This window comes from Dama dama, chromosome 3 (assembly GCF_033118175.1).
Source record: "Dama dama isolate Ldn47 chromosome 3, ASM3311817v1, whole genome shotgun sequence".
Lineage (NCBI taxonomy): Eukaryota > Metazoa > Chordata > Mammalia > Artiodactyla > Cervidae > Dama > Dama dama.
The window spans coordinates 60,142,019-60,165,752 of NC_083683.1; the positions used below are offsets into that span (position 1 = coordinate 60,142,019).

At 36.0% G+C, this 23,734-nt stretch overlaps 1 protein-coding gene and 1 non-coding gene across 3 annotated transcripts in view; both read right to left on the reverse strand.

Annotated features, from left to right (window-relative positions):
- Positions 1-5,223: 5,223 nt before the first annotated feature.
- NUP107 (nucleoporin 107) overlaps positions 5,224-23,734 on the reverse strand; it is a 51,580-nt gene continuing 33,069 nt past the window's right edge. For both annotated transcript variants that reach the window (XM_061130475.1, XM_061130482.1), the window contains 16 exons: positions 23,643-23,733; positions 23,422-23,498; positions 21,487-21,546; positions 20,575-20,720; positions 20,400-20,448; positions 16,740-16,809; positions 16,311-16,429; positions 15,579-15,617; positions 15,117-15,267; positions 14,700-14,812; positions 13,982-14,084; positions 13,233-13,393; positions 12,499-12,624; positions 12,002-12,115; positions 6,153-6,320; positions 5,224-5,558 (listed from right to left, as the gene is read on the reverse strand). In XM_061130475.1, coding sequence (XP_060986458.1) covers positions 5,451-5,558; positions 6,153-6,320; positions 12,002-12,115; positions 12,499-12,624; positions 13,233-13,393; positions 13,982-14,084; positions 14,700-14,812; positions 15,117-15,267; positions 15,579-15,617; positions 16,311-16,429; positions 16,740-16,809; positions 20,400-20,448; positions 20,575-20,720; positions 21,487-21,546; positions 23,422-23,498; positions 23,643-23,733 — 1,695 coding nt within the window. In that variant the 3' untranslated portion in view covers positions 5,224-5,450. The remainder of the gene's footprint in view (positions 5,559-6,152; positions 6,321-12,001; positions 12,116-12,498; positions 12,625-13,232; positions 13,394-13,981; positions 14,085-14,699; positions 14,813-15,116; positions 15,268-15,578; positions 15,618-16,310; positions 16,430-16,739; positions 16,810-20,399; positions 20,449-20,574; positions 20,721-21,486; positions 21,547-23,421; positions 23,499-23,642; position 23,734) is intronic.
- Positions 17,557-17,688, reverse strand: LOC133049395 (small nucleolar RNA SNORA38). The gene has a single exon (XR_009691307.1). It is a non-coding gene; the product is annotated as a small nucleolar RNA SNORA38 (small nucleolar RNA).

Here is a 23,734-nt window from a genome sequence, read left to right on the forward strand (position 1 = left end):
TTAAACATTTTATTTATAAAATCTAAACATATAGAAGAGTAGACTGTTGGATGAGCCTACGTATATACTCATCATAGTTACTATTCAGATATTTTTTTGAAAAAAAGCTTGGCTTTTCATTGTCCTAGAAAAGTGTCCATTTTAGATCTTCTAATGTATTTCGTCAGAACTGTACATAGTGTTTTACCATATTTTCAACTTATTTCATCTGTTGTTACATCACTTTATTTATTCTAAACATGCATTTTGGTTTTCTTTGTCCTTTGATTAGCCTTGTGGGTAACTATTTTACTGGCCTTTTCGAAAATTCTGATTTTGTTTCATTACTTTTTTCATTCTTTCTCTCCTGATTTATTCAATAGAAAGTTTAATTCATTTATTTTTATTTAAAAATAGAAAGATGTAAAGCTGTGAGATTCCTCTTTTAGAATAGCTTTGCACACAGTCTTCAGGACAAGGTAATATTCTCATTTTCCTTAATTCTTTAGTTTGATTGACAGTTTTCATTTCCTCTTTGAATTCAGAATTATTGAAATATTGAGCACCTGTTTTGTGTGAGGCACTGTATTTGGTACTTGGGAGATACTGGCAAGTAAAGCCAGACAAAAGCCTTTCTCATAGATGTCAGTGAGAGAAGACATACAATTATAAACCACGACAAATGAAAGTTCTGAAGAAGTAACAAAATATGATTCTATGAATGTGTACTAAGAGAACCTGATCTAACTTGGGGAGGAAGTCAAGAATTCCTGGGGTCAAGGAATTCCCCCAAGGAAATGATTCAAATTAAGATGAGAAGTTAATTAGGTAAAGTCTAAAGTCTGGCTTTCCTAACAGGGTGTTCCCAATAACGCTTTTCTTCCTGTCATGCCACCAAACTCTACCATTTCTTACTAGAATTGTGTGCCTTTTCAATTGTATGTTTATACTGCCATCCTCTCTTCCAGTTTGGATCTGCAGAACCCTACCAGTGATTTACTAGCTGTTTACCCTCATTTGCTCCCCAATTAAGAGCCTAGCCTTAGATAGCCTGTCTTCTTTTAGTCTACTCAATTCATTGTTTCCTTGTGATAACAGATTTAGACTGATAATCTTAACATGATTGATAAATTTTATTTTTATCACTCCTCTATTTCTCTTAGAATATTTGAAGTTAAAACATGAACTCTGAAATTTGGGTTAAAATATAAAAATATCTAATGGATTCCAACTGCCTTGATTCAAGGCATCCATGAGCCTAACCTCAATTTCTGACATTCACCCAGTTGCCCATTGTTTCAGAACTTTTGTACATCTCCAAGGCTGATGTAGTTGGTTAAGTGGCTTTCTCTACCTTCTTCACCAAAGCACAAGAGCCCTAATCCTTACTAGTTCTGAAACGTGATTATTATCCTTAGTCTCATTCAGATGTTGGAATAGAGGTCATGAGTGTTATCTTGCAGCTAGAATAGATGAGAGTAAGATTCAAACCCAAATTTCTATGGCTTCCAGCCCATTTCCCCCCCTTTACATTATGAAAAATTCCAAACATATGCAAAATTAAAATAGTATGGTGAACCTTCCTGTACCCATCTCCTGGCTTCACCAACTGCCATTTTTGTTTCTTGTATACCCACTCCCACATTTAATTTTTAAACAGCCAATTTACATTCATTCAAATACACAAATCTTATACAGTTTTTGACACTTGGATTCACTTTGTAATCCACGCCCCTCTCAAGGTATAGAACATTTCCATCACCACACAAATTCCCTAGAAAATCCCCACCCCACACCAAAGAAGAAATCACTGTTTTAATTTTTCTTCACCTTAGATTAGTTTTGACTGTTTTAGAACTTCATGTAAATTATCATATAGTATTTACTATTTGTGGCTAGGTCTTGCTGAATAGATCAGTTCTTTCCTTTTCACGTTGCTGAGTAGTACTCCTTTGTTTACCATTCTCCTATTGATAGGCATTTGGCTTTCCAATCTGAGGCTATTATAAATAATGCTGCTATGAATATTTTGTACAGGTCTTTTTGTGGAATTTATTTTCATTTCTCTCATGCAAATATGTAGGCATGAAATTTCTAGGTTAAAGAGTGATTATAATAGTTAAAATGTTCCCCCAAAGACTACCCATTTTACTGTGTCCAAGTCAGTTACTCCACATCTTCTCACACATTTGGTTGTTAGTCTTTTTGATTTTAGCCATTCTGATGGATGTGTAGTGACATTTCATGGTTTTAATCTGTGTTCACCATTGATCTGAGCATGGGTACACTGGTTAGGTATTTGTCCTCCTTTAAGAATCATCTGTTCTAGTATTTACTTTTTTTTTGTCTTTGTATTAAGTTGTAAGAGTTCCTTTTTATATTTTTTATTTTTTGACCTCGCTGCAAGGTGTGTAAGATCTTAGTTCCCCCACCAGAGATCTAACCCAAGACCCCTGAAATGGAAGCGCAGAGTCCTAACTACTGAGACCAACAGAAAATTGCCGTAAATTGCAAGTTCTTTATATATGCTGGAAACAAGGTTTTTGTTGGCCAGTTATTCTTTGGCAAATATTTTCTCCCACTCTGTGCCTTATTGTCTTAATGGTATCTTTAAAGAGCATTGTTGTTTGTTGTTCAGCCACTAAGTCATGTCCAACTCTTTGTGACCCCATGGACTGCAGAATGCCAGGCCTCCCTCTCCTTCACTATCTCCCAGAATTTACTCTAACTCATGTCCATTGAGTCAGTGATGCCACCCAAATATCTCACCCTCTGTCGCCCCCTTCTCTTGCCCTCAATCTTTCCCAGCATCAAGACTTTTTTCCAGTGAGTCGGCTCTTTGCCTCAGGTGCCAAAGTATTGGGAGTTTCAGCTTCAGCATCAGTCCTTCCAATGAATATTCAGGGCTGATGCCCTTTAGGACTGACTGGTTGGATCTTCTTGCTGTCCAAGGGACTCTCAAGAGTCTATTCCAACACCACAGTTTAAAGGCATCAATTCTTCAGCAGTTTTCTTTATGGCCCAACTCTCATATCCAAACATAACTACTGGAAAAACCTCAGCTTTGACTATATGGATCTTTGTTGGCAAAGTGATGTCTCTGCTTTTTAATACACTGTCTAGGTTTGTCATAGTTTTTCTTCCAAGGAGCAAGCGTCTTTTAATTTCATGGCTGCAGTCACCATCCGCAGTGGTTTTGGAGCCAAAGAAAATGAAATCTGTCACCGTTTCCACTTTTTCCTCATCTATTTGCCATGTCGGGATCAGATGCCAGATCTTCGTTTTCTGAATGCTGAGTTTTAAGCCAGTTTTTCACTTTCCTCTTTCACATTCATCAAGAGGAGCTTTAGTTCCTCTTCACTTTCTGCCATTAAAGTGGTGTCATCTGCATATCTGAGCATAAATTTTATGTTTTGATGAAGTCTAAGTAATCAATCTTTTTCCTTAAGGTAACTGTTTTCTGTCTGTTGTATAGTAAATCTTTACCTAACCTCTAGGTTACAAAGATAGTCTCTATTTTTCTTAAAAGTTTTACAGTTCTAGTGTTTTTATTCAGGTTTATAATCTAATTTTTGTGTACAGTATCAACTAAGGGTCAAGGCTGACTATTTTCCATACAGATATTCAGTTGTTTTCCTCATAATTTACTAAACTCCACCCCAATTTTTTATTTGAAAAAATTTAAATCCTATGCCCTTCCCATAGATTCACTGGTCCATAGATTCACTGGTTAACATTTTTTCATATTTGCTTCATCTATGTAGACTTTTATTTTAAAGCTAAACCATTTTACAGTAAAGTACAGACTTCATGACCTTTCATTTCTAAATATTTCAGTATGTTTCCTACCCAGAACACTCTCCTACTCAGCGACAATACCAGTATCACACCTAAGAAAATTAGCATTAATTTCACCGTACCAATTTACATACTCTGTCTTATGCTAGCATTTCATAGGAATTGTGTTAAACCTGTACACCAACATGGAGAGAATTAAAATTTTTACTATGTTGAATCTCCAATTAATAAACATGCTATCTCTCCCCACTTATTTTGCTCCTTTGGTTTCATTAGCATTTTGTAGTTTTCTGAATAAAATCCTGTACACATTTTGTTAGATTTACACTTTCACGTCGGTTCATACTGCTCTACCTCATTTTTTAAATGGATGCATATTAGGTATAAGAATTAAAGAGGTTTTGTTAGGTAAACAATTCATCTTTGGAACACTTGAACTAGCAAAAATCAAAACTTGAGGCAGAGTCTGAAACCTCTACACCTCTTCCCAAGTGATGCCAGGCCAGTTTCATAGTCAACTACTGCCAGTTTGCCTTGGATACAGAAGGATCAATACCCATCTCTGATTTAAGCCAGAATGTCCTGAACTTAGATGACTTATGGTGTATTATATTTACGCCAAATACAAATTCTATGACTCCCATCCAAGGCTCTTGGGGCAGCATCTGTAAATACATATAAGAAACTCACCAGATGAGTCAGATGAACAACCAGCTTTGGGAGCTGCTAATCTACATGTCACTTCCTCTTAGAACCACATTCTCCCTTTTGGTTATCTCCTATTTATGAGTCCTACATGCTAGTCAATTTGGCACAAATGCTGATTCACAAACATGCACTCATCATTTGCAGGCCTTGCTCATACTGATTTCTTAAACTTGTAGTGCCTTCCCTTTCTTGATCTGTCTTTGCAAATTCAATGCATTACCCAGACTCCAGCTCAAATATTACTTCCCCAGAAATCTCTTAGCTGGAAATAGTTCCTTCCTACTCAGATTACTTGTATTTTTTAATGGCATTTAAAAGACATATTTATTTTATTTCCCCTACTAGAAGGGCTAGATAAGATCTTACTTTATAGTCCCCAATGTATTCAGTGTTTGCCGTGTGCCAGATACGATGCTAAGTCTTTACATGCTGCAACTTATGAGATAAGGTTTACTGAATGAGAATTAATCAACTAGAAGTGGCTTCAAAGTAAGATAACAACATAATATCATTTTAGAAAACATTCTTGCTTTGTTCATCTAATTAATTCTAATATTTAAAAACCACTAAATTTTATGATGAGGAATTACATATCTGGCTTAAAAATGTATCAGGACTTTCTATTTTTATAATTTTAAGATTTCAGAGTACTTATGATCAGAGGGAAAAAGAAGAATAGAAAATTTAACTTCTTATTACATCATAGAGGGGCATTCCTGGAATTCATATGAACAAAAATTTTAGTTTTTATATAGTTTTATTAATAAACCCAGGGAAATGATATAATACATTAAATTTTCAAAGTCTCACCATAATATTCTTAAAAGTACAAAATTCAAAGCCTAAATTTTACATTTTCCCCATGGTAATGGAAAAGAAAAAAACCCAGTAATTATAAATACATATATTTTACAAAAAAACTCCATTTATCATGGAAATTATCTAGATTACAAAGACTGAATGAATTATGACTGAATTTCATATCCTAATGGATCAAGGCCCTGGTCGAGGAGCATTAGAGAGGATTCCCTTAACTTCTGTAGCAATTTCCTTAATTCTTCCTTAGAAAACACCTGTTTTTAAAAAAGAGGAAATGTTAAGAATGAGAACAAAGAAGAGTGTAAATTTATAGTTACCTAATCAACCTGATTAGCTTAATGCAAGAAGAAATTCCTCTTTATGATTTATGTAGCCAGAGGTCAGTATATTAGCATAGCTCAAAGCTACTTCTCTGGGCCAGTCTATAAACTTCTAACTGCTTAGATATGTAAACATATTCTGTATAAAAAAGCACAAACATTAAAACTGGATCATTACTTGAAGAAAATCTAAGAACATTTAAAGACTATATGCATCTCACAAAATTAAATATTACTATGTGCGTGCATGCTAAGTCACTTCAGTCTTCTCCAACTCTTTGCAACTCTATACACTGTAGCCCGCCAGGCCCCTCTGTCCATGGGGATTCTCAGGCAAGAATACTGGAGTGGGTTGCCATGTCCTTGTCCAGGGGATCTTCCTGACTCAGGGATCAAACCCGAGTCCCTTATGTCACCTGCATTGGCAGGCGGGATCTTTACCACTAATGCTACCTGGGACGCCCCAAATATTACTACAAAGGACATCAAGTCATTAAAATTTAAAAGTGCAAACGCTCTAGAACTTACCAGATACAGTTTGTGGCGCTCAGAGGACACCATATCTGCTAACTGCAGGCATTCCTGATACTGACCGGTACTGTGCAATATGGTGTGAAGCAGAAAACACAACATCGGCAGACAAAGCTTTCTCAGTAGAACCATCTGATGCGTTCTTTCATGGTCTTCCTCAGCATCCTACACACAAACCAAAATGCAACAGGTAGAAGCTAAAGAGTTTCTGTAAAGCTTATTAGACCCATTAAAAATAAAACAAGGCGAGGTTTCTATTTTTTTTTCGGTCGTGCCACTCGACTTGTGGGATATTAGCTTCCTGACCAGGGATCAAACCTGTGCTCCCTGCAGTGGAAGCTTGGGGTCCTAAACACTGGACCACGAAGATATTCCCAAGGTAAGGTTTCAATCACAGTATCAAGTAGACATGATTTTTTGGCAAAAAAACATAAAGATAAACAAAATACACTTCAGAGGAGTCACAAGTCTGATAAGGAAAACAAAATGCTTCTGAAACTGTATTTACTATGTCTTAAATAGACATCTGCATAAAAGGAAAAATGTTAAGACTAGAGCAAAACTCAGAAGATAAAATAATAACTATTCCCCTGGACATACATGGAAGGAAACAGGCAGATGTCGGGCATCCTGCAAGGGCATTTCACACCCTGTGGTTCCTGCTGGGAAGAAGGGTCAGGATGAGGGGAGAGGTGCGTGGGAGGACAGCTTCACTGCAAATACTTTTTTTAATACTTAGAATGAATTTATGATGCTTTTGTATAATTTTTTAAAAATATAAAAATTAAAAGGAGGCAAAGATCTGAATAATACAGTGAATGGGACAGAACTAACATATATGAGAAAACTTACTGTACAAAAAACAATGAGCATTTCTTTGTAAGGACACAGGGATCTTTCTAAAAAGTTCTGTAGACACTCAAGAGTACAGAAAAAAGAATAGACCTCTTAGGTTCACTATATTTTCTTATAACAAAGTTGGAAAGTAAAATAATTCAAATAATAAAAAGGTACCCAAAATTTCTGAAATAATCTTAAAACTTGAAAGGAAATCCATAGGACTAAGTGTAAAACAAAACAAAGGAGTTTCCTGGTGGCCTCGTCAGGGATTAGGATTCTGGGCTTTCACTGCCATGGTCTGGGTTCAGTCCCTGCTTGAGGAACTGAGATCCTGCAAGCTAGGCAAAACACAAAAAATAACATGCATCATATGTTGTATGCTATGCTTAGTCGCTCAGTAATGTCTGACTCTTTGTGACCCCACAGACTGTAGCCCACCAAGCTCCTCTGTCCATGGGGATTCTCCAGGCAAGAATACTGGAGTGGGTTGCCATGCCCTCCTCCAGGGGATCTTTCCAACCCATGGATTGAACCAGGTCTCTCACACTGCAGGCGGATTCTCCACCGTCTGAGCCACCAGGAAAGCCCAAGAATACTGGAGTGGGTAGCCTATCGCTTCTCCAGGGGGGTCTTCCCAACCCAGGAATCGAACTGGGGTCAGCCTGCATTGCAGGAGGATTCTTTACCAGCTGAGCTACCAGGGAAGTCCTGCATAATAGTGTAAAAGAAAATGGGACAAACAAAAATAACAACTGCTCCTTTGAAAAGCCTAATAAGATATCTAATTAATTAAAATTTTTTCCTTATGACAATTATATTCATCATTAAAAATGTGTTCACATGAGAGATTAAATTGTTAAAACATTTTTCAAAGGTAGATATAAGTAGAAGTGTGAAGCAACAGAATGTAATCTGGAAATTATAGCAAAGAATAATTGTACTAACTTTGACATACGTCAGGTTTCTATGCATAGGAAAAATTACTATCAATCTTTTGTTCTGAGATACAGATACATGGAAGCAAATATTAAGAAATGCAAGCTTTGTGTTTTTTTAGCTTTAAAAGGGAAAGCATCTTCATTTATTTTCTCAAATAAGCACTCATTCCCTTCAGAGGTAGATTTAAAACACCTCAAGGCCTCACTCATAATTCATATTGGTGATTCCTACTTGGAGCCTAGTAAGAATGAGAGGCCCACTTCTTTCTGGGCCATTCCGTTTGTGCTCCAATATACTCTTTTCCCCTGTGCTGAAGAGGCAGAGTACCTGCGGGTCCTACATCTCTTACCAACTCAAAGTAGCAGCTGGCTTTTGATAACCTGGTCTCACAGGATGGATTCTGGCACCTGCCTCTCCTAAATCCTGCTGCTGCCGAGTATTAGGGTGTGAGCTCCTCTGCTGACCGCAGGGGACTGTCACACCAGCAGACTGGTTGCCATCAAGCATCCAGAATCATGCCTGACGGGCCCAGCAGTCTGCCACGAGGAAAACAGAACAAACTGCTCTGCTACCACCTATGATACTTTTCTCATCTGAATGAAAAAAAGCTTTGAAAAATCCTGTAAATATATAAAACAAAAAGATTCTATCAGGGATGTACAGTGCCTTATATGTGAGAAAAAAATCATTAACTGGGATGTGTTGATATGTATATATATGTATGTATGTACCCTATTGAGGATGGGGGGTGGGGCTGCAGCAGGGTCCCTGAAGAGAGAGAACACCGGAGTACCCTGCTAAGGAAGTAAGGAAGTCACCCATGCAGATACCTCAGGGAAAGAGCACTGTAGGCAGAACATCAAGGACGCCAGAAAGTTAGAACAAATGAGGGGAGAAGAGTAGGATACAAAGACTGGGGAGGCAGTCAGGACCAGTGTATGTGACTCTGTTGGTTAAGAAAAGAACTTTGGTTTTTATTCAAAGTGTAATGAGAAGCCATCACAAGGATCAGAGGAGGAGAGTGCTATCTCTCTGATTTTAAAAGAATTACTAGCTGATCTATATGAAGGGACTGCATGCAGAAGAGTGGAAGCAAGGCAAAGACAGCTGGCGCTTCCAGCAGAATGTGGCCACGGCAGAGGTGAAGAGTAGATAGAGGTGGCCTGCCTGCTCCACGCGCTCTGCCATCCCTGCCTGTGTGCCACCGGCTTCCAACATGGATGGGACCATCCTGCAGTTATGTCAAAAGTGAGGTGCAGATATAAGAGCCAGATATCAGGTCAGGGCTGTGTTGAACAGCTGTGCCTTGCCCAATGGTGCTGGACAGTAAATGAGTGGCTGCTGAAATCTAATCCGTGCTCCATTCTACAGGTCATGTGCACTTGACATGGAATCTATCTGTATAAGAGAATGGGTACCATTTCCTAATTCTTATACAAGTTATGTAAGTGCTAACAGGAGCCCTGAATAATTTTCTGCTTCGCTGAATATGTAAGAGTATTAAGCAAAACTCAAGTCAAAATATCATCCTTTATAATTAGTTTAAGAAATCGCTTCTTGTTTGGATTAGATTTGAAGAAGTGATTGACACAGAATGTTGATTTTAAAATGTTTGTAAGCAAAATTGTATCATTCATAATTTTCCATTCCAACTCCATTTTAAAAATATTCCAAAGTTTCTGTGACTTTCACTATCTAAGATTAATTAATACTTAGAATAACAAATACATAAGTATAAATAAGGCATTGAGTCTTTTCAAACCTTAAATACACAATAGCATTTTGCAAAACTGACAGTTATCTTCATGAGCACCAACATAAATCAGGAGAGAAAAGTTTACCATTAAGGAACCTGCTAAAGATTCACAACTACAGTACTTCCCTGGCAGCTCAATGGTGAGGAGTCTGCCTGCCAGGGCAGGAAACAAGGGTTTCGGTCCCTGGTCCAGGAAGGTCCCACATGCCACGGAGCAGCTGAGTCTGTGCTCCGCAACCACGGAGCCCATACACCCAGAACCTGTGCTCCCCAGTAGAGAAGCCACTGCAATGAGAAGCTGACGGACAACTAGGAAGTGGTCCCTGCTCGCCGAAACTAGAGAAAAGCCCGTGCAACTATGAAGACCCAGAGCATTCAAGAATCAATTAATGAATTAATTCAATAATAATAATAAAAGGAACCCACACATACACAAAAAGGTTCAAAGTTATGAAGTTAGCAGGGTTCTATTATGAATTTGTATGTAAGATGTGGAGACTTTTAAGATTATTACTGTATCAGGAGGAGTAGCAACCAGTAGTGGTAAACTAAGAAAGCAGGACTGGGCTTCACCTCCACAGGTTCTGGTTTAACTGGTCTGAAGTAGGGCTGGGCTTTTTTTTTTTTTAAATTAAATTACCTAAGAAGCTTTAGTATTTAAATTACCTGGGAAGCTTTAGTATTTTTTAGTATTTAAATAGCAAACTGTCCTTAATGTTTTGCTTCTGGTCAGAAAATGGAAGCCAATAAAGTGACAAAAATGTAGTAGCAAAAAACAAAACAAACAATAAGAAAGAACTGACTATATTAGGATTCAGGGGATGCAGAAGGAAAGATACCAAAAACACTCAGGATTTTTCTATTCAAAATAACGTTATCCAAGAATCCAGCATTTATAATTCTTGGAACTGAGCTAAATGCACTGTTTCTGTCACTCCCCAGGAGCGAGCCTCAATACCTCTCCCTCACAACATTATTACTTGCAGCATTCTTCCTTCCCCCCACTTCTACTCATCCAAATTTACCCCTCGTTCGAGGTTCAGTCAAATGCTGTACCTTTTAAGCATTCCATCCAGATCTCTTCTGGGTAGAAGCAGGTTTTTTCTTTTCCTGAAGTCACAAAATACTTCATATGTGCTTTTTTGGGGGCATTTAGTACTTCTGTAACTGATTCTCAACCCAGGCTACACATTCACACTTCCCAGGTAATTTAAATTTTTTTTTTTTTAAAGCCCAGCCCTACTTCAGACCAATTAAACCAGAATCTGTGGAGGTGAAACCCAGTATTTCTTTTTGGTATCTAAAAATATTTTTAAATTGAAAATCATTTCAAACAAACTAAATTACAACAATAGTACAAAGAATATCTTAATACCCTTTACCCTGCTTTGCTCAATCTTTACCCTGTCTACTTTATGATTTGCTTCTGTGTGTGCATCTATAAACACATTTTTTTTTAAAACCCTTTGAGGGCAAGTTGCATAATCATGTTCTATTACCTCTAAATGCTTCAGAGTTTATTTCCTAATAAGGAGAATTTTTTTCTAATATAGTCACAGTGCAGTTAACGACTTCAGAAAATTTAACAATGATATAATACCTTAATATCACTGACTCAACACTGTCCTTCAATAGCATCTTTTTTTCTCCAACACAGGATACAGTTTAGAATCACATGTTGTATTTAACTGTCATGTCTTTTTAGAACTCTAAAAGGTTATTTTGTTTTAATACAATGTTTAAAGGTTACAATCCATTTAGCTATTATAAAATACTGACTTTACTCCCCATGTTGTACAATATGTCCTCCTTGCCTACTTTACACCCAGTGGTTTGTACCCCCACCTCCCCACAACCCCTATGTTGTCCTCCTTCCCTCTCCCCACTGGTAGCCACTAGTGCAATCAACCCAGTGTTTTTTAAAAGTTCTCCAGGTCATTTAAATACAGTTGAGAGGTGAGAGCCACCGCTTTATGTATGTCTTATTCACTCTACTAGACTTATCTTCACCTCGATAGACTGAGTTGAATACATGAATAATTGATTTTTGGTCCAGAATTTAAAAAAATTAGATTTTACTATACTGAGTGAACATATTAAATATGGAGAAACAGTTTACCCAGGAGTCAGACATTCATGTATTCCCTAACTAGTATTTCAGGTTAGACTTAAATTATGGGATGTTCAGTTACAATATAGTACAAAGGTTATACAAGATCTATAACTGCTCCTATTCAGAGAAAGAACTTAAAAAAAAAAGATGTAGCTTGTTTGATTTTGCTTTTAGCTATAAACAATGCTCAGAGCTTACCTCTCTAACATCCACCATCCACCCTCCATCAACAAACAACAAGACATTGTACATTTTTTCCTTCACGTCAGCAGTTAAGGCATCCAAATGCCCTTTCCAAATACCATAATCCATCTGGAAAACAGATATAAGGCAGATATATAATAGACTATAATATATTTGCAAAGTACAGAGATGTACATATATGGAACATCATTCTAAAGAACTGACATTCAGTAAGCCAAATATAAACTAAATATCAACAGACTGCAGTTCAATAAAACACTAAAATGTTTACCATGTAAATGAACACTATTGTCACCCGAAGGTACGTTTCATGTTTGGTTAATTATCTACAAAAAGGTAACTAAATAGATTTCTTTCTTTAAAGGCAGAACAGTAATAAGGAAGACCAACTCTTATAATTGGAATATAACGGTTGAAGAAATGATCTCCTTAAATATATGACTTGTATTTTTGAGATGCAATGAGACATGTCTCATCTACATTTAACTTACTTCATATTTCTTTTCTTTATGTTCATGGGCCACTTTCTCAGTAAAAGTTGCTTGAGTTGTCAAGGTAGGTTTTTGTGGAGCTGAATTCATATGCTTAAACCACTCATTAAAGGTTTCATGGGCTTCCTAAAATATAAATTAAAATAGAAAAATACAAAAAATGAAAACTTTTCACATATGTTCAACAAAATTTTTAAAAATTTGGTTCTTAGAAGTAATTTTGCAGTAGTAAGAAATAAAATTGTTCAATACTTCTTTTTTATACAAAAAAATTACGAATATGTTTGTGATATTCACATGCTTATCTGTGTCCTTGACGAGCCTATTAGCTTCCAGAGGGAAGGAAAGAAATTCAGACTTAGTCCTAAAACCTAATCACTTCATTATTTGTTGAATGAATTTTGCATGAGTATGCTGTTATTTTAGTCATAATACAGATTATCTTGCTTTTTTTTTTTCAGTTGTTGCCAAAAGCAGAAATGCTAAAGTTGAGTTAAGAATTCAAAGAATCTTAAGAAAACACACTGTGTGTTGGTTAACAATGATTAGAGGCTCATGCACATGAAAACAAGGTCAGGACTTCCAAGTTCTTAGGGACAGTGAATCGCACAGTCACAAGGGAGGTAAGATAGTAAGTCAATCACCACTTTTCAAAAAAGTAGTTTAAGGTTTGAGAGTGAATCAGGAAAGTCATCATAAAGAAGGGCACTTCATGGTTTTCTCTACAATCTCACCAAGTAAGCTCTGATGCACAAATGTTCTCGGATAGCATTATCGTCTTCAGCAGGAAGTGGGCTGTCCATTCCTTGCTCCTCCCACTGGTTATAGATTTCTGCTATTGAATCCTGAGGAATTTTCACAAATACTTCTTTTGCAGCTTCGTGCTTTTTTGAGGCTGTGGAAAAGATATACAGTTTTTCAATATATATGGATTTCTGTGTAGTGGTTTCTAAAAGAGTCAAATTATTAGTCTGCAACTTTCATAGCGATCTGTAACCATTTCAGGTCCCAAGGTACTTCTGTTAAAGGTTTGGGTGATCTTTCTACCTAATGGCTGGGCATTTCCTTATTTCAGTGACAGTCACATAAAGGATTAATTAAATGTAGCTACTTTTGTTTTCATTATTTATTTATTTCAATTTTTGGCTGCACTGCATAGCATGACAGATCTTACTTCCCCAAGCAGGGACTGAACCCAAATCCATTGCAATGGAACATGGAGTCTTAAACACTGGACCACCAGGAAATCCCGCAGCTACTTTTACATACTACATCTTAAAAAAAAATTCCGTTTTTCAAAACCTTGAGATTATATATAAAATTGAGTGGGACATAAAAAGTCACTATTAAATATGTTTTGTTTCACAATATCAGCCATAAGAGTGGGTATTTTGTACCTTACCCTACTGGAAGGGTTTGAAGAACAACAAAGCTTAAGAACAGAAAAAAAAACTTGGAAAAAAGAATATAAAATGGAGCATACCCAAGAATTTCCTCATTATCGCATTGCCTTGCTTTAGTGCTTCTGCTCTCTGTGCTGGGTCGAATACCAGCCAGTCAATTACGTCAATTTTTAATCGGTCTTCCTATTCATTTAATTGGAAAAAAAGAAATGTCATTTGTGCTTTTTTCCTAAGATATTCTGCACATTAATAGAATTGGCTTACATCTGTACTACTAATGAACATTTTCCTTCAGGTTATACAAATTATGAGAGAAAATAGCTTTCCTTGGTTTATTTTCACATTTAATAGCTCTCTATTAAATTACAGAAAAAACTTACTGGACTGTCAGTCTGGAATTATATATCTGATGTGCCACCAATTTAATTATCTGATTCCTTTAAGTGCTATTCTACAACTTTTTCTTTCCTAGATAAAACTTTCTATTCTTTTCTGAAAATAAGGAATAAGTAAACTACATAAAAATTAGTTAACTGATCAAGTATCTAGAATAATCCGATGAGTAAAAATCCAATGCTCAGGTTTTTACTATTAAAGAAGCTTCCTTTAACATAACACTACTACTAAGCAATTCCTTACACAAGACCTAAAGTTTGCTGCCAATTTTCGTAACTTGGCTGACAAAGAAAAAGTCTTAAAAAAGGAAAGAAGCCAGAGTATTTCAAAGTAGACATTTGAAAAGCATAACATGAGGGATTATTCAGAGTTGCGCAGCACACCTCTTCGCCCTCCTGTTACCTCAGTAGTGCCCGTGTCCAGCGCTGGGGACAGGTCATGATGACTGAATTCACCAGCATCTTTCTTTCGAATATTCTCAACTACAGTTTTTGTTATAGCTGCAATATCCAAATCTAAAGAATTTTTTGAAGGGACAAAAACAAGAACTAATCATTCACACTAATATTCTTTAAATAATCACAATGATTTAGTAAATCTGGGATTTAAAATATGAAAGAAATTATAAAAGAAAATGCCACAATTATAAGATATTTTACACAAGTTACAGTATGAGTTATTTCATTCCAAAACAGAATTTCATTGAAAACTTCATTCCTTCTTTTCCTCTCAAGAGAAACAAACTAGAAGGATATATGTTACTAAGACAAAACGATAACCTGCCTACAGAGCCCAACAGATGAAGCCTTTCATTTTTACCTGCCTCTTTGGCCAGCTCCAGGCAATGGTGGCGCTGTTCAAACTCTGTAACACCTTCCAAAAATAATGCATACTGGGCAACAGCAAGGTCTTGAGGCAAATGACAGGTATAAAATGCTATGAGATTTGTATGTTTCTCATTTATTAAAAGCTGAAAAATAGAAAAGGATCAAAATGTTAATATGTCAATAATAAAGCAAGTTCTAGGAACAGCAGCACTACTCAATTCAAAATTTTAAACATATTTAGGAGAGATGCATACAGAGTTGTACAGCTAAACAGGATTAATTTTAAATTCCAGAAGAAAGTATTTATGATAATTAAAAGGTATGTTCTTTGATGACCTTCCTGCCACTAGATATTAAAATACTATCATTCTGACTTATGTTTTCATTAAAATGGTCAAAGGAAAAAAAAGAATCAAACTGTGGATTTGATTTTACCTGTTTTACCAGAGTTTACCTGTATATATGTCTTTAAAACGTCAATGGAAATTTCTTCCTTCATAGGAAAAAAAATATAATTAAATTATAAATACAGCTGTTTATGTGCACCACCAAATATATCTAATAAAATCCTGCCATAATGATTTTAGTATTTACCACTGAGCAATAACTACATGCCGGGGTAACTGCTTAACAAATTTCTTGTATTAACTTACCCTAACTCTTTGTGGGTAATTACTATTATTGTTCACATTTCAGAGGAAGAAAGTAAGACTTAAAGAGGTCTTATTTACCCAGATTTACACCACTAGAAGCTTCTGAGTAAGAATGTGAATCCAAGATTATTAATCCAAAACCCCAGCTTTCAACTACTATGTCATTCTGCCTTCTATGCATACTCTGCCCAAAATGTTACCAATCATTTAGGACAGAAGAAAAAGAAAACAAAGGTTTAAAATCCCACAGAAAACTTAAGTCTGGTTCAGCTGGCTTAGCTGGTTGATTCAGAGTTGGGTACTGATGAGGACTGAAGTTATAAACTGTCTCCAAACTAGGTAGCCATCAGCATTCTGCAGTCACAGATTAGAATATTAATGAGTCATCTGCAGTGAGTTATCACTGAGTGACAATGTGAGACTATGGTCACCATTTCTAGAAAACAAAAACCAGAAAGTAGCATGTTTTCCTGACAACAGGTGTATAAAGCGTCAGCCTTGCAGAGAAGAGTATACAGCTCATTTTTATTTACTTTGGTCTGTAGTCCCAGAGTGCGGAAAAACAAAATGAGGTGAGTCATGAAGCGGAGGAGGTGTCCAGGTAGACTATTCCTGCTTTTAGAAAGCCATTTGCTAAATTCATCCATCAAACCTACAAGTCATTAAAGCAAAGATTTAGATGGATACAAATCAAAAAAGAGATATAAACACTATCCAAGGACATTTATTATATTCATATAGCACTCTATCAATTCACTGTCTTATTGTTATGAATTACCACATAAAACAGCCTCTGGATTAAATTCAAACTTTATTTTCTAAAAATTATATAGTTGCAGTCAGGTTGATATTTATAGAGATGATAAGATGTGGTAAGTTATATGCACTGTTTTGATAACTTTTTACAAAATTACTTAAAAAAACCAAAGAACTCAAGCAAAGTAAAATAAAATATATCTTACCATCAATGTCTCCCAGGATAAGGAATTTTTGAACTACATGATAATGTTCTTGATTCTCTTCTAGAACTCTCTGAAAAATGTTTTATATTTTCTGTAAATTTATTATGGTCATTCTATAGTATATACTCATTGGTAAGCTAAAAACATGAAGTGTTGAAGGAACATATACAAACAAAGGGCTTCCCCAGTGGCTCAGCAGTAAAACAATCACCCTGCAATGCAGGAGCCGCAGGAGACAGGGGTTCGATCCCTAGGTCGGGAGGATCCCCTGGAGCAGGGCATGACAACCCACTCCAGTACTCTTGCCTGGAGAAATCCCAGGGACAGAGGAGCCTGGCAGGCTACAGTCCACGGGGACGCAGAGTCAGACACGACACGCATGCATACAAAGAAAAGGCTGGAAATGAAGGGTATTAGGAAACCTAAATCAAGTATGAGAAAGATACTGCCATTGGGACTCAAGGCTGAACATTATTTTTGAAACAGAGAACTGTGATAAAACATTTAATCTCTGTGAATGTTATGAAACTTTTATCTTTAATATATTTTACTGTTTTCCTTGACAGTCCATGGTAAACCAGAAAAGAAGGGCACAGGTGACCAAAGCAAAATAAGCTATAAGACTTCCTTCAACATAAACAGTGGTTTTTGAAAGCATTCTTTGGGTTTTTGAAAGCATTCATCTGCAAATGGCACTAAGTAATAAAATCCATCAAAATAGTGATTAGGCACAGAGCAGAACAAATTTACAAGTAACCTGCTGTTAGATTTTTTTTCTAAAGAAAATAATTCCTATATTTTTGGTCAATTTTTTTTTCTATGTGGGATAGTTGATGTTGAGCCTGCAGCAAGGAAGCTGGTACCAGATTTCTCCAAATCCACATTTCCTTGCCTCCAATTCTTATGTGTCCAAAAGATAGGAAACCATAGACTCGCCTTTGTAGGAGGGCTTTAATTTTCATTTGTTTAAATTTTCTTCCAGCAGTCTTCCATTTTTACAAATATGTACTCCACCTGGAGCTGACTGTAATGCATGTCATGAGGCAGAGATCTAGCTTTGTTTTATTTCAGATGGAAAATCAATTATGTCCACACCATGTATGTAAATAAACCACCCCTCTTTCTTTGAAAGAAAGGTCATCTGTCCTTTATTAAGTTCTCATGTATACCTGAATCTAATACGGACTTTTGTGTTCTGATGATCTATTTATTCCTGTGCCAATTCCATTCTGTTTTATTAAATCTTTATATGATTTCATTATTGAGGAACAACATAACTACTGTTCTTTTCTTAATCTTATTTCTATTCTCACTTCTCTTTTACTTGGAAATTTCCTGTTCAGAAATAGTATCCCAGAGCAATAGCTTTCAACATTAACTTTGGAATGACTGATATTAACAACAAATCATCTCATCCAGGAATGTGCTAAATCTATTTATTTGTGCCTTTCAATAAGATTCTATAGATTTTTTTATGGAAGTACTCAAACCCTTGGTTATTTATTCCTAGGCAACTTACAGTTTTGGTCAGTAATTTAAATGAGACTTTGGGGGGATATTTAACTATATGCAGAGTACATCATGAGAAACGCTGAGCTGGAGGAAGCACAGGCTGGAATCAAGATTGCAGGGAGAAATATCAATAACCTCAGATATGCAGATGACACCACCCTCTACTTTTTAATATGCTGTCTAGGTTGGTCATAACTTTCCTTCCAAGCAGTAAGGAAAAGGAGTATATCAAGGCTGTATATTGTCACCCTACTTATTTAATTTATATGCAGAGTACATCATGAGAAATGCTGGACTGGGTGAAGCACGTGGTTTTTCTAGTAGTCATGTATGGATGTGAGAGTTGGACTATAAAGAAAGCTGAGCGCCGAAGAATTGATGCTTTTGAACTGTGGTGTTGAAGACTCTTGAGAGTCCCTTGGACTGCAAGGAGATCCAACCAGTCCATCCTAAAGGAGATCAGTCCCAGGTATTCATTGAAGGACTGATGTTGAAGTTGAAACTCTAATACTCTGGCCACATGATGCAAAGAGCTGACTCATTTGAAAAGACCCTGATGCTGGGAAAGATTGAGGGCAGGAGGAGAAGGGGATGACAGAGGATGAGATGGTTGGATGGCATCACCGACTCAATGGACATGGGTTTGGGTGGACTCCGGCAGTTGGTGATGGACAGGGACGCCTGGCATGCTGCGGTTCATGGGGTCGCAAAGAGTTGGACACGACTGAGCGACTGAACTGAACTGAAATCCTTTTCTTACTAGCTGTAACAAGTACAAAAAGGCTATAATTTTTTCATAACTTTATCTTGAATTTAGATACTTTAAAAATTCTCTTAATTATAGTAACTTATTGAGTCACAATTTTCTAGATTTATACTTTTATCATATGTAAATGTTCCCCTCTTTCTAGATTTGTATCTATTCCGTGACTTTCATGTGCTGGAAAATAAAATGACTTTCATTTGTTTTATTTTCATTTGCTAGAATCTCCAAAACAGACTGATTTAAAAAAAAGAAAAATTTGATAGAGAAAGTATTAACTTTTTTTCCCACTATACAAAGAGATCTTATACAATAAAAAGGAAAAGATAAAATTCAACAGAAAAATAAGTGAAAGCTCTAAATAGGAAATTCAAAAATGGTCAATGAACACAGGAAAACTTGCTCAGCCTTATGAACAGACAGGGAAATATGAGAAGAAGTGTGAGTTTCTACTTCCTACCTCATCTGATGGGTTGGCAAAAACAAACTATGACATGTGGGACTAGTGAGAAGGCAGGGAAATGGTCATATTAATAAATTATTTGTAGGAATATGAATTAATTGCTACAACCAGGGAATTAAAATAACACTAACAAGAACATTCATTACAATGCTACAAGTAACCCAAATGATTACCAAAAGGGGAATGATTAAAAAAGGACATATCATTCTATAGAATATTATATACCTATTAAAAATAATAAGCTAGGTTATTAAATTTATATCCATTAACTCAAAGACAGTCTCATTAAACAGGGCAGGGGGCGTGCCAAGGAGGGAGCCATAAACTATTATAGGTAGAATGACACGAAAAACAAACTCAAAAAAACAAAATCCTATATTGGAATATCTACATATATTTGTAAGAGTATGGAGAAGGATATGAAGGATACATATCCATATTTTATCATCCCAGTGAATGAGAATAATCATAAAGAGGCTGGGAGGAAATTTTATAAAGGTCTTTCTTATATAATACATTTTTAGATTATTTTGTTACAAGTATATACTAAGGTCATTTTTTAAAAGTTTTAAGAATATTACTTTAAAAAATACTAGATTATTTTGAGATCTAGGCATATAAAGTTTTGTTCATTTTTCCATTCCAATTTTAATTTTTCAAGAAGAAATCAATCAACCAGCATACATGCATGCCATGTATTTCAATGAAATAAATTCTAAACCAAATAAACAGAAATGATGTATCATTTAAATATGCAATTAAGTTTCTTCCTTTTAAAGCATATCTCTTACTTGAGTAAGTGGTGAGGAAAGGAAGAGAGGATATAACAAGATTCCACACACTTTTGTGCCTTTCAGCTATAGTACACAACAATGTAACATTTAGTTTCTGATTCCAATTATCCTAAAATATTAATATTTACCTTTTTATCAGTAGCTTGAAGTTCTTCAAAAACCTTTTCTAAGGTCCAACTTTTGAAACAAAAATCAAGAAAATGGATAAAGTAACATTAATATATAAAATGAACAAAGACTATAGAATAAAACTTCAGAGCATGCTACAAATCCTCATGATGAAAAACTAACCAATAGACTCACTTTGCTTCCAAATACTCTCTAGGGAGTTCTTCAGTTTCATCCAGAGTCATTACTGATGTCCTGATCTCCTGTTCAACCAGACTGTCCACCATCACCCTAAAGTAGGCCCACACTGTGTCCTCCCAAGTATCACAGACAGGAAGCAGCTTTACCCCGTTTCAAAACAGAAACATGCAGACATAGGCAACAAAAAAAAAAGGAAAAGCAGTTGAACCTCTTGATATGAACTATAAAATCACTATAATAACATAAAACATGTGGATTATAAACTATCATACCAAATAACCCTGTGTCTCCAATTCCTCCCCAAACCACAACTTCTTTTGGTGGAGGGGCCCAGTGGGCAGCATGTGGGATCTTAGTTCCCACATGGAAACAGTGGGATGGAACCAGTAGCTGCTATAGTGGAAGCGCAGAATCTTAACCACCAGACCATCAGGGAAATCCCTCAAGCCACATCTTCTAAGAAGTTTGGACTCTCATAGCATCAATTTTCCATGCTGATATAAGATGGTGTTTCAACTAATTAAGATAACATCCCTCAAAATAACTATAAAATGTAGGGGATAGAGGGAGTTGTGAGAAGCATACGTATGTTAGACAATTCTAACAGCCATACTGTGCCTTAGTGGTACATTTCTGGATAAAGCTATGGTAACAAAAGTTATAAATAAATGTGTGTTGTAATTATATTTACAATTCTGAGAAACTGAAGTCTGCACGGATTAAAACATCATTTGGTATATGGGATACATCAAATTAAGTAGCTCAAGTTACCACTCTATTTCATAATTATCCTATCATTGCTATTCTTAGAAACTAGCTTAAGCTTAAATGATTACTGTATTAGAATATTTCATGCAGTTGATTCCATTCCATAGGAAAAAAGAATTATTAAAATATATTGCATACCTGCTTGAGATTCCCACTTAGAGCTGCATAAATTGCTCTCTCATATCTATTAAAAAGTTCCTGAAACACAATGAATATAAATAAAATTGAACTACTGTTTTATCTCAGTATGTCAATTTTTTTCATAATCTGGAATTCTGCAATATCTTCTCAACTGAACTTATTTGTTCCTGAACAGTCTCTAAACTTTAGTAAAAGATCTACTGGGGGACTAAGAAGGAAGGATCCCTTAGTTTGATGTAGTCAATACTGAAATCTTCCAGAAAAGTCAAACAGCTAAATTTCAAATACAGAGTGAAAGCAGATTCAACTCTAATGGATGCTTTGATTATTTTATAGTCAAATTTTATTCCAGATAGAATCCACATAGATGTTTCCTCCTATAAAATTTCTAAATACCTAACACTACCCGATACTAATCTAAGAACAGCATCAAAACAAGGCCCTTGGAGCCTGTCATGTGCCAGTTTGCATTAAATTCCTAAGCAGAATCAATTATTTTCACCAAATTATCCCATTTTACTTTTGGATTCTATTAATGAGATTTCCTGTTTTCTCATCCAAACAAGAGACTTCAGAGACTCTCACTACATAGTTGAGTCTTCCTCTGCCTTCTATTTCCAATTTCTGGTCCTGATCATTTCTCGTTCCTTTCTTTTCTACTCGCCATGTTAACGGAGGACAGGCCGTAATTGTGTCTGAATAATTCTGATGGCTTCTAACTGGTTTCTCGGTCTTTAGTTCATTCGATTTTAAGCCTATTTCCCACTGCCATGCTAATCTTAGAGCACTGCTGTCACGGGCCCTCGAGGTTTTGAGGGTTCACTACTCTCTATGGCACAAAGTGCCCATTCCTTGGAGCAACGTCTGAGAACCACCACTGCCTGCTCTTAATGTTTTTTATCATCTTCCCATTACAGTCAGTTCTGCTACAGTGCTTGTTTTGAAAATGTGAATTTGTTCCAATGCAACTGATTTATCAAGGAACAATTTGAACATAATACAAACTTCCCATTTCTTTATGCACAATTTTATCCACAAGAAACACTGGTCAAATACAGGAAACAACACCTAACTGAACCAAGCCACTTAGAAATACACAAAACTGAGACTCCTCAAACATCTACCAGCCCCCTGGGCTCTCCAGGTGTATGTTAAACTAAATCCTTTTGCATCAATTGTTACAATTTTGTTTGACTTCAGATAGCCTCTTTCTATCACTTCTCAGTAACTCATAAGCTGCAACCCTCTGATATCCAGTATCACAAGCAAACTCCAGTTCTTTTTTAAGGTAAACTGCCATATTTATTGCAGTTACTTATGTATTTCCTGTTTATGTAACAGAGTGAAACTGTGTGGTTTTTATTAAGTTTTTATCTTTTTAAGTATTACTGATGGTTTTTGAGTGTTGTGCTCTTAACTCCATTTTCCCTCAAAGCTCTGGATTTTCTGCACCATTTGTCCTGCTGCAATGACTGCTAGGAATGCATAGGTCATGTCACAACAGAACTGACAATATTTCCTTTCATGAGCCTTCTGCTCCAACCTGATAGACCTACCTTCCCTTGAGTTTTCCCAATCTAGGTATCCTATCTAGAATTCCCTCCTCTGTTTTTCATGACCAACAACTCAAATTTTTAAAAGATCGATTCAGTTCTCTCTTGGGAACCCAGCCCAGTGCTTATTCTGTGACTTCATTTGCTACTCCTTTTTTTTTTTTTTTGTATTTTTGCCTTATTCCAGTGCTTAATTCTTGGTACTCAGTGTCTGAATAACTCTGATTAGTAAAGCCTACCCTATTCTTCAGTCTGATTGAAAGTTCTGAAAAACAGGAACTTTAGTTCTTAACTACTCAAATATCCACAGCATTTTCAGCAGCCCTTCAGTGTATTAAAAGTAAAAATCAATATCAGTAAATATTTTATTTTATCTTACATCTTCTGCCATTCTCCAACAACTTATTTTCCAAATGCATCTATATGGATTCCCTTCAACAGGTTCTAATTCTGTTCCTATAAAACAGTAAAAGAAATAAAATTTACAGTTTAAAATGAAATCTTACTTCAACAATTTCTAAAAACAAAAGCTATACTTCACAAAATTGCTATTTAGAGTTAAATATATCCCAACTCTCAGAATAAAATCTATTAAAATACCTCCATTAACATTGGGGTCATGATAGAGTTTCCAGCCTTCAAGTGTTGCAGCTCTCCACGCCTGGCCACAGCGTTTGCAGAGTCGCTGTGCC